Source organism: Nomascus leucogenys, chromosome 3 (assembly GCF_006542625.1).
Source record: "Nomascus leucogenys isolate Asia chromosome 3, Asia_NLE_v1, whole genome shotgun sequence".
NCBI lineage: Eukaryota > Metazoa > Chordata > Mammalia > Primates > Hylobatidae > Nomascus > Nomascus leucogenys.
In genome coordinates, this window is record NC_044383.1 from 52,407,908 (window position 1) to 52,420,053 (window position 12,146).

At 37.9% G+C, this 12,146-nt stretch overlaps 1 protein-coding gene across 2 annotated transcripts in view; it reads right to left on the reverse strand.

Annotated features, from left to right (window-relative positions):
* Window positions 1–12,146, reverse strand: part of MEI4 (meiotic double-stranded break formation protein 4) — a 239,635-nt gene that overhangs the window by 149,398 nt on the left and 78,091 nt on the right. For both annotated transcript variants that reach the window (XM_030802673.1, XM_012502834.2), the window contains exon 3: window positions 8,797–9,332. In XM_030802673.1, the coding sequence (XP_030658533.1) occupies window positions 8,797–9,332 (536 nt within the window). The remainder of the gene's footprint in view (window positions 1–8,796; window positions 9,333–12,146) is intronic.

Genomic DNA, 12,146 nt, shown 5'->3' on the forward strand with positions numbered 1-12,146 from the left:
CTGCAGTGTGGTTCACAGGTAATGCGATGCCTCCAGCTTTGTTCTTTTTGCTTAAAATTGCCTTGGGTATTTGGGCTCTTTTTTGGTTCTGTGTAATTTTTAAAATTTTTTTTGTGAAGAATGTGATTGGTATTTTGACAGGAATAGCATTAAATGTATAAACTGCTTTGGGCAGTATAGAAATTTAAATATTTTTTCCTGTCCATGAGCATGGGATGTTTTCCATTTGTTTGTTTCATCTATGATTTGTTTGAGCAATGTTTCTCATTGTAAACTTTGTATTAGGGCTCCAATCTCATTGCTTGTTATTGGCCTATTCAGGCTTTAAATTTCTTCATGGTTCAATCTTGGTAGGTTGTATATGTTAGGAATTTATATAATTCTTCTAGGTTTTCCAATTTATTGGCATATAGTTGTTCACAGTAGCTGCTAACTTTGAATTTCTGAGGTATTGGTTGTAATGTCTCTCCTTTTTTGTCTTTGATTATATTTACTTGGGTCTTCTCTCTTTATTCTTAGTCTAGCTAAAGGTTTGTTGATTTTGTTTATCCCAGGTGTTCTCCTGGTGCTCTACCCCACTGCAGCCAAGCTGGTACCCAGGCTGCAAGATAAAGACCCCTTTACTCTCTGTCTTCTTTTCTCAAGCAGAAGTAGTCTCTCCCCAAAGTTACCACAGCTGGGAATGTGCTGGGTTACACCTGAAGCCAACATGGCTCTGGGTCGCACCCAAGGCCTGTGGTAAATACTGCCTGGCTACCAATGCTAATTATTCAGGGCCCAAGGGCTGTTTATTCAGCACATGATAAATTCTGTCAGGACTGGGCCCTTCCCTTCAAGGCAATGGGTTCCCTTCTGGCCCATGGTGTGTTTAGAAATGTCATCCAGGACCTAGGGTCTGGGATGGGGGACTTAGGAGTCTGCCTGTTGCCTTATTCTACTGTGGATGGGCTGGAATCCAAGTTGCAAAACAAAGTCCTCTTCCCCTCCACCTTCCTCAAGCAGATGAAAGGGGTCTTGGAGGTACAATCTGTACTGCCTGGGGTTGGTGGAGGGGTGACACAAGCACTTCCTTGGTTGTCTCAGCTGGTATCTCACTAGGTTCCATGCAGTCCAAGTTCCCTGGCTCCAAGCCCAACACAGCACCAGGACTTGTGCAGGAATTGCAGTCCTTGTGGTCTAGGTTGCCTTTCATGTTTATTTAGAACCCCAGAACACTTTAGCCCATGGTGGCAGGACTTGCCAAAACTCAGGTTCCAATTGCTAGGATGGATGATTTGCCTCTGGACAGGCCTAGTATAAATGTTCCCTCTAGGGGCACAAGCTGAGTTCTGCCCCCTGTTGCTTCCCACTGACAGGACAGCACTAAGCTGCAAAGCAAAGTCCCACAATCAGTACATTCTCTCTACCCCAAACACACAGATCATCTTTCTGTGCCATATGGCCACTGCCAGGGAATAGGGAAGGGGTGGTGTAGGCAATTCAAGACAGATTTTCTTGCCCTCTTCCATGCCTCTTTCCTTAATGTTAAAATCAGGTACTATTACAGCTCACCTGATTTTTGGTTCTTATGAAGGTCCTTTCCTATGTGGAATTTAGTGTTCCTGTGGAGGCAAATGGGGTACAGCAATTGCTAGAGGCTTGTATTCGGGTATCTTGCTCTGCCTCCTTTGATAGTTTTATTTTTATGTACACACAAGCAAAACCATATAACTTAGAAACTAAGATGACAAGGCTGTATATGCAATTATAAAGTTTCCAAAAGACTGTTGTTTATAGCGAATAAAAAATAACAAGAAACAGGTGATCCTATATTGTACCGCAGAACGGGGCTTTTCTTTCTCCTTTTGCTGTAATTTTTTTTTTTTTTTTTTTTTTTTTTTTTTTACAGAGTCTTGCTCTGTCACCCAGGCGGGAGTGCAGTGGCACGATCTCAGCTCACTGCAACCTCTGCCTCCCAGGTTCAAGCGATTCTTCTGCCTCATTCTCCTAAGCAGCTGGGACTACAGGTGCATGCCACCACGTCTGGCTAATTTTTGTATTTTTAGTAGAGACGGGGTTTTGCCATGTTGGCCAGGCTGGTCTCGAACTCCTGACCTCAGGTGATCTACCCGCCTCAGCCTCCCAAAGTGCTGGGGTTACAGGCGTGAGCCACCATGCCCAGCCCTATAAACATACATTTTTACACATAATATAATTCAGCAATTTAACCAAACCAATGTAAATATTGTCTTTTTGAAATTTAGAGAAATGGCACTAAGGTCTTTCATTACCAATGAATATTTTCTTTAACCCATTAACAAAAGTCAGTTTATTTCTTTTGCACTTAGGAAAAAAATCTAGAAAACTATAAAAATTAGTGACGGAAATATGACATAATATCAAGAGGAAAACATTTGGCTTCATATACCTGAATATGAGACCTAGGTCTTCTACTACTGGTTAAGTACTTCCAGTGAGTCCATTAACCTGCCTGAACTCAATTTTCTCATCTATAAACTGAAGATAGTAATAACAACCATGACACAGAGTTGTTGTCTGAACAGATAATAAGCTCCATGTGAAAGTACTTTATAAACTATAAAGCATAATAGGAAGACTGCTATTATTTTAATAAGAGGTATTTAAATGTATAGTATACTTTGAAAGTAAATTGAAGAAAGTTCTGTTCTGTCTCTTCCTCCTTCCTCTGCATGAGCAATGAAAGTTGAACACTGCTTTGAAAATTCAGAAAATGTTTGATTTATATACTGATGCAGTGATCAAAAGAAGTATTAAGATTTTGGTTTATGATACAACTGTTTCAGTAAGTGCTTATCTAATTAAAGTAAAATTGCAGGAACATTAACCCAGATTTTTCCTTTTGTGTGTGTGTGTGTGTGTGTGTGTGTATGTGTGTGTGTGACAGTTTCTTGCTCTGTGGCCCAGGCTAGAGTGCTCTCATGTGATCTGTTCTCCTGCAATCTCTGCCTCCTAGGCTCAAGCAATCCTTCCACGTCAGACTCGTGAGTAGCTAGGACTACAGGGGTGCAAGACCATGCCTGGCTAATTTTTTTTGTACTTTTTGTAGAGACAGGGACTCACCATGTTGCCCAGGATGGTCTCAAACTCCTGGGCTCAAGTGATCTGCCTGTCGCGGCCTCCCAAAGTACTGGGAATACAGGGGTGAGCCACCATGCCTAACTTATTTATTTATTTATTTATTTATTTATTTATTTATTGAGGGAGTCTCGCTCAGTCACCAGGCTGGAGTGCAGTGGTGCGATCCCGGCTCCCTGTCACCTCTGCCTCCCAGGTTCAAGCGATTCTCCTGCCTCAGCTTCCCAAGTAGCTGGGACTACAGGCACACACCACCATACCCAGCTAATTTTTGTATTTTTAGTAGAGACGGGGTTTCACTATGTTGGCCAGGATGGTCTCTATCTCTTGACCTCATGATCCACCTGCCTCGCCCTCCCAAAGTGGTGGGATTACAGGTGTAAGCCACCGCACCCAGCCGTTTGTTTGTTTGTTTAATACAGCTATGCGCAAGGATGAAATGACCCTTAACCTTAGACTTTCTTTATATTTCCCAAGGAATATTCTCAAAGCAGACTGGTTAAGTAACTGGTTAATAGCCATGACCATAAAAAATCTCAAACACAGAGGATAAGGCTGTTGGAAAGTAAGCACAGGAAGAAAAGCCTGTGTTATTACTAAAACAATGTCCTAACTTGCAGCAGAGAAACATACAACAAATACTGCTACCTGAATAGAATTAAATTAAAAAGTCAACATATTTTACTGGTCAATAAAATTATGGCATGAATAAGTTTCAAGATACAACTAAGGGGTACATACTAGGAAAAAAACAAAACTGATTTCGACCTGGCATGGTGGCTCACACCTGTAATCCCAGCACTTTGGGAGGCTGAGGTGGGTGGATCACGAGGTCAGGAGATCGAGACCATCCTGGCTAACACGGTGAAACCCCGTCTCTACTAAAAATACAAAAAAATTAGCCAGGCGTGGTGGCAGGCACCCGTAACAGGTCCCAGCTACTTGGGAGGCTGAGCCAGCAGAATGGCGTGAACCCAGGAGGCAGAGCTTGCACTGAGCCGAGATTGCACCACTGCACTCCAGCCTGGGCAACAGAAAGAGACTCTGTCTCAAAAAAAAAAAAAAATCTGATTTCATGATCCATCATCTTCAGATTTATCCATAAACTGCCTGAAATGATCTAAGCAAAAATCACTGTGATTGAAGCAAAAATGACAGTGTTAGAGGGAATCACCAACTTCAAAATGCTGTATCAGAGATGCAACATAGCACAGCTTTATAGGAAGGGACAAGTGGAAAGAGTAATTAAAACCATGACAATCCAATAGTTAAATTTAAAAGGACTTTCCATAATTAAAACAGAAAGAAAAATATCCACTATGCCCTACTAAGCTCATTGGTCAACTGGAAGCTGTAGCTGTGGAAAATAGTGACACAAAGAGATAATATACAACTTCCTAATATATATGGAGGTGTTTCAGGAATGTCATGGTGTTAATAAGAACTGCTGCTTAGAAAATCAGCTGATGGTCCCCTTCCTGTGTCCATGAGTTCTCATTGTTCAATTCCCACCTATGAGTGAGAACATGCAGTGTTTGGTTTTTTGTCCTTGCGATAGTTTACTGAGAATGATGGTTTCCAGCTTCATCCATGTCCCTAGAAAGGACATGAACTCATCATTTTTTATGGCTGCATAATATTCCATGGTGTATATGTGCTACATTTTCTTAATCCAGTCTATCATTCTTGGACATTTGGCTTGGTTCCAAGTCTTTGCTATTGTGAATAGTGCCACAATAAACACACGTGTGCACGTGTCTTTATAGCAGCATGATTTATAATCCTTTGGGTATATACCCAGTAATGGGATGATTGGGTCAAATGGAATTTCTAGTTCTAGATCCCTGAGGAATCACCACACTGACTTCCACAATGGTTGAACTAGTTCACATCGGGGACTGTTGTGGGGTGGGGGGAGGGGAGAGGGACAGCATTAGGAGATATACCTAATGCTAAATGACGAGTTAATGGGTGCAGCACACCAACATGACACACGTACACATATGTATCAAACCTGTACGTTGTGCACATGCACCCAAAAACTTAAAGTATAATAATAGTAAAATTTAAAAAAAAAGAAAATCAGCTGATGATATTTAAGTTTATGAGGGTATATGAAATATAAGTTGTCACTTCTTCTCATTATCTTATTTTCAATTCAAAAAAATACCTCACATTGCTGCTACAACAAACTCAACACTGTCTTAGGCATAGTGGAGAAAATAAGATATAATCACTTCCTCAAGAGAAAAGTAACAAAAAGAAACATTTATTATGTTTTTATATGATGTCAGATATTATGCTAAGTATTTAGCCCTATGAAGTGGTCACATTTATTACCTACATTTTACAGATGTAGAACTTGGAGGTTAGTTAACTTGTCTAAGGTCATAGCTATTGAGTAAAAGCTTCAGAATTCTAATTCGAGCTATTGATCTCTGTGCTAAAAATAATTGAAAACTTGTTCATTTAAGATTCTTATTTTTTGATGTAGACATTCATCCTTATAAATGACCTTATTACTACACTTTTGCTGCATCACATAGGTTTTGGTAAATTCTGTTTTCAGTTTTGTTTGTCTTGAGATACTTTTGAATTTCCCTTTGATTTCTCCTTTGACACAAAGTTTGTTCAAAATTGTATTGTTTAGTTTCTACGTACTTGTAAATTTTACCATTTTACATATTGTTGTTGAATTCTAATTTCATTATATTGTGGTCAGAAAGAAACATCTAGAAAGCTTTTGAACTTCTAAAATGGTTAAGACAGGTTTTGTGACCTAAAATTTGATTTGTCCTGGAGAACATTCTGTGTGCACTTGAGAAGAATGTGTATTCTTCTGCTGTTGAGTGGAAAGTTCTGTATATGTCAATTAAATCCATTTACTCTACAGTGTTGTTCAAGTCAGCTGTTTCTTTATTATTTTTCTGTCTGGATGTTCCATCCATTATTGTAACTGAGGTATTAAAGTCCACCATAAAGAATAAACTAAGTCCAAAATAAGCAGAAAAAACAGAATAATAAAGACTGGAGCAAAAAAAAAAATAGTGAACAACGAAAGAGTTTAAAAATTAAAAAAAAGAGTTTGCATTTTGAAAAGATAATTGACAAACCTTTAGCTAGAGTAAGAAAAGAAAAAGAAGACAAAATCAGAAATCAAAAAGGAGATATTATAATGGATGCTTTAGACATAAAATGGATCATAAGGGAAGTATTATGAACAATTACATGCCAGCAATCTGGATGACTTATAAGAAATGGATAAATTCCTAAAAACATGCAACTTACCAAAACTGAATCAGAAAGAAACAGAAAGCCTGAAAAGATGAGTAACAAATAAGGGGATTGAATCAGCAATCAAAAGTCTCCCAACAGGCCGGGTGTGGTGGCTCACACCTGTAATCCCAGCACTTTGGGAGGCCAAGGCAGGCAGATCACGAGGTCAAGAAATCAAGATCACCCTGGCCAACATGATGAAACCCCATCTCTATTAAAAATACAAAAATTAGCTGGGCATGGTGGCATGCACCTGTAGTCCCAGTTACTAGGGAGGCTGAGGCAGGAGAATCACCTGAACCCAGGAAGTGGAGGTTGCAGTGAGCCGAGATTGTGCCACTGACTCCAGCCTGGTGACAGAGTGAGACTCCGTCTAAAAAAAAAAAAAAAAAAGTCTCCCAACAAATAATCTGACGACTACACAGGTGAATCCTACCAAACATTCAAAGAGGAATTAAGAACAATCTTTCTTAAACTCTTCCTGAAAATAAAAATGGCCACTTCCAAACACATTTTATGAGGTCAGGATTACCCTGATACCAAAACCAGGAAGACTCTACAAGAAATGAAAACTAGAGTTTTCATTTCAAACTTGTGATGGTATAGGTGGATCTATAGATAAAGTATATATTTCCTATGTCACTTGCCATCTTGCCAGCCATTGCTGAACAGTTGGTCAACAGTGGAAGAACAAGTGAATGAATGGCTTTCTTGCAGGGGTAATTGCTGCAGTTGGAACCTGAGTTTTGGCAAGCCCTGCCACCATGGACTAAACTATTCTGGGGTTCTAAATAAACACGAAGGGCAACCTAGACCACAAGGACTACAATTTCTGCACAAGTCCTGGCGCTGTGCTGGGCTCAGAGCCAGGGAACTTGGTGTGCATGGAACATAGTGAGATACTAGCTGAGGCAACCAAGGAAGTGCTTATGTCACCCCTCCACAAACCCCAGGCAGCACAGCTTGCACCTCCAAGACTCTGTCCATCTGCTTGAGGAAGGTGGAGGAAAGAGAAAAGAGGACTTTCATTCACAAGTTTATGTGTAGCTTATTCTACACATTATCCTCCTTCCATACAATTGCCAAGGCTACTGTTGTATAGATTTAAGCCATATCAACCTCCAATACATATATGAAGGCAAAGACTAGACTGGAAAAATATTTGCATCATTCAGTAACTCTGATATGGAATATAAATGCCAGTATCTTCAAGGTTCCAAGTTACATAAAGACTGCTTAAAGTAGTTTTTAAAAAGAAAGCAAAAGTGTAAAAAGAAGTTTAAAAAATATGAAGTATTTAAGATATTTTCATGGTTTAGAAATGGATTTTATATCTCAGATACAACTATGGCAAATCTGATATTTAATTCCCGATTGACCATGTCCGAAAGAAAAAGATTTCCATTTTCCAGACAGAAAATTCAATACCTTTCACAAATGCCAAAAGCTTACTCATAAAGTTTTTAAAATATTGATCAAATCATACCTTAATAGAGAAGGAAAGAACAGCTGTACATGAAACAAATTGGTTTATCAGTGCAAATTTTATCAAAATTTTGAAAACTCAGATAAAGCCTCCACTGTAAAAAAAAAAAACCCTAAATGTTAGGTCATACCACTGAGGCAAATATTTAACAATGATGTATCCAAAGAAACAAGGCCCAATAACGTTTTTCCCACAATGAAATATAGTAAATAAGTTAGACAGACCTTTTAGTTTCTTCTATTATATTTTTGGTAGTCAATTAAAGAGGATTAAAATGTGAAGCCATTTGGAATTTCCCAGAAAAAGGATCAGATATTAAAGAAGGCAGAAATAATATGAAAAAGAAATTCTCTACCATGTCTCAAGAGCCAAACAACAAAACAACTTCAGGTCATCTCAATGTCACTTGTTAAAAAAGAATCCCTGAGTAAATCTTTCTAAGCCATGTTAAATAAACAAATAAGGAAAAAAAAAACACAATAAAGCTTTATATTATGTGCTCCTTAGCCAATTTATTCAATTCACCTACATCTGCAGAGGGTCCATGGGCATTTTCCACTTACAAGGGAAAGGCCGAAAGAAGAGAAAAATATTCTTCAACCCCAAGGCATTTGCTAGGCAATGCCAGAAAAAGAGTAAATTCAATACAGTACAGATAATCCATCATGAGGAATTTAACACTCACAGAACTTAAGTTTGGAAAACCTTATTTGTTAGTGGTTTTCTCAAAAGTTTTGAGACTTTTTGAACAATAGGAAATAGAAACAGAAAAGGGAAAACATAAGAAGAAAAGAATCCAAGGGTGCTGATAATAAAACAGAGAAAGTAATTCAAAGCAATTCCTTGAGCCACAAGGCTAAAGGACAACAACAGACATTACCCAAAGAGATGTTCACTAAAATTACTAGCATTTTAGGAATAAAAAGGGGATTACTCACCTGATTTATATGATTGTTTCCTAAAATAGCATGTAGTAGGGTTTTCTCAAATTCTTCCAACTTCTTGGAACACTTTTTAAGAATATGACTAGATAAGTTATAGTCACTGATCAGACTAGCTAAAGTACCAACAGCTTCTGTCCAAATTCTTGAAAAAGGAAGTTTGGGATTACGGTAAAAAGTGATCAGGCCGTCCAGCAATTGAAAAACAGAATCAGAGACTGTGGAATAGTCTTTTTCAAAGTGGGTTAAGTCTCTTTTAAGATTACCTGATTCTGTCAAGTTCTTTAATTCAAGTAGATATTGCAAGAATTGCATGTGAGAAGACAAAGGATTTTGCAGGATAGCACAAGGTCTTTTCACAAGAGGCAGTGGTGGAAAGTGAGTGGGGGTACAGCTTTCCACAAAGTGCTGGGACAGGTCTGAGGATTCAGTTCTCTGCTCATTTGACAAATCACATCCAGAATCTTCCATCGAAGTTAATGTACTTTCAGAACTCTTAGGTTCCTGAGCCTCCAACTGGGAGGAAACGTATCCTGAAAAATAAAGGAATAGAAGGATTATCTTCATGCAGCTGAAATTTCTTCATGTGAAACTAGCCATTGATACTTATCTTAAAATAAGAAATGAAGTATATAAATACACCTTAAGTATTTAACAAGCAGTAGCGTAAAAACTGAGTAAAGCAAAAACTGTGAAAAAAATTGTAGAGACTGTAGAAAAAAGGTCTTTATCTTCATGGGTAGAAAGGTGATTCATTCATGTATTTTCAGGTCATTATCTCTCATTCGATTACAATGCCATGCCTTGAAAGATGCAGAAGAGAAAGCCACAAGACCTGAAGGAGGTCACAGTCTGGTAGTGAATCCAACAGGTAACTACAAAGCAATAAGGTATACCCAGACATAGAGATTTACTGAGGGAACTATAAAATCAGGAGGGCCATTGAACAGCCTACTTTGTTAGCTTAGTGTATTCTGGAAGAGGTCATGATGGAACTACGTATAAAGTAGGAGTTCAAAGTTAAAGCTAGGGGTAGACAGAAGGCAAGAGAATTCCATACACCTAAGGGTTAAGTGTAAACGCATAAATACAACAGGAAAAATAATAGCATTTGTGTATATGAGGACTCTCAAGTAATTTGATGTTGCTTCCCCAGAAAGTATAAGGTAAGAGACTAAGATAAATAATATAGAGGTCAGATCATAAAAGATAATATAAGACATGTTAAGAACCTTACAATTCATCCTGTAAAGTGCAGAGTGAATTTCCAACTTGAATAATATAAGACCCCTTTGGAAAAATTATGCACATATACACATAAAATATCTGATATACAAATATAAATATATACAGATATCTACATATCTCTGTATATTATATATATGTGTGTATATATATATGTGTGTATATATATGTATATACATATGTATGTACCTGTGTATGTACATATGTGTGTGTATGTGGTATAGATCCATGAAACTATGTCTATAACTTCTAGAATCTCCTCATCTTGGCTGAAAAACACTGCATTTAAAGCTAAATCTAATTACTCTCGGTCACTCTTTGACAGACATGCCATCATAAACACAAACAAAGTTGTAGTTGTTTTTAAAAGGATTATCAGTAAAATGCATAAACCAAATTGAAAAGTTCTCATTGAATATTCTAAAGCACACACATATCCATGAAACTAAGTATGAAAAATATGGCTGTCAGCAGTGGGAACAGGAATGAGGCACTGAAAGTTGTAACGCAGAAAAATGAAATGGTCTTATTTTAATTTCATCATTCTGTTGGCTATAGGAAGGGCTTATTTGAGGAGAAAATGATAAAACATTGAGAGATCAAATGAAAAGCACCTCTATTAGTCCCAACATTGGGTGCAGAGTGAAATGAACTAAGCAGCTGCAGTGGAAGAGAAAGCAAAGGACTGACTGGGAAAATAAACACAAAATATCAACATGTAATCTGGAGACCAGCTTACTGACTGAATATGGGCAATGAAGTGGAAGTATGAATCAATGTATTCCATGGTTCTGACTTAGGTGACAAGGTAGATTATAGTGCTACCAACTGAAATAGTAAAAAGATAGAAGAAATGGCTCAGAAGAGACTATAAAAAGTTCAGGTTTAGTCACGTAAATTCTGAGGCAGCTGGAGAAAATCTAGTCAGAGATGATCCTTTAGAAACTTGTCACATAAGCCTAAGACTGGGGAGAAGGTCTAGACTGAAAATGCATTTTAGGAGTTATCAGTATGTAGAGAGTAGAAACGATAAAAATGGTTACAATCGTTCAGAGAGAGTATGGGCAGTGAGTAAACAAAGGATCAAAAAAGGTACCCTGAATAGGATCAGTATTTGAAGGCTGGATAGAGACATAACAGTCATTAAGAACATAGAGAAGAAACAATTTAAAAGGTACAAGAAAAATGATCATAAAAGTCAAGGAAACAGTTTCAAGAAGAGTTACATACATGAAGCAAAAAAGTCCACCAAAACAATAGGTTGAAAAAATATCTGTTGGAATTGCTAATTTAAAAAAACAAACAAACGAAAAAACACCAGTTACCTCATTCATAGCAGCTTTATCCAGAGCAGTTTTGATCAATTAGACAGGGTGGCAGACAGAGAACTTATTGCAATGGACTAAAGAGTGAACAAGAAGAAAGTACGTGAAGACTGGAAGTGAAGAAAGTAAGTGAAGACTGGAAGTAAGTGAAGAAAGTAAGTGAAAGACACTTCTGAGGACTTAGATCAGGAAAGCATAAAATGGATAGCAACTGCAGACAAATGTGGCATGACAAATTGAGTGAAATGAGCAATTAAAAACAAAGAAAAAAACACAATGGATAAGCAGAGGTTGGAAATATGAGAAAAGAATGGCAGGTGAGACATGGCCCTGGAGAAGATAGGAGACTGAGTCAAGGACCCAGTGGATGGGCTGGGATCTGTAATGTCAAAGTACACACTTTTCTCTAAGCTGAAGGAAAGAGAATGAAAAAGTATAGGGTTGTACAGAACTACTACTGGCATACAGGAAGTTAAAGGAGATTTCACCTGACAGTCATATTTTCTTAAAGTTTGAGAAAGGGGGACAGTGGTTGAACAGTGCATAAAAAGAATGGTAAATATGACATCTTCTACATTCTCCACCATATGGTTCGTAAATCTAATTTGCTGCTCTTGTCCTTCAGAAAAAACGGAAGCTGATGAGGTAGAATTGGAGGATTGAGCTTTAACTTAGAATTCATTCATTTAACAAGTGTCTACTATAACCATCAAAAATGTGCAGATATGTGCTTGCTAATTATCACTACAACTTCTATATGCCATGCTTAAAAGGAGA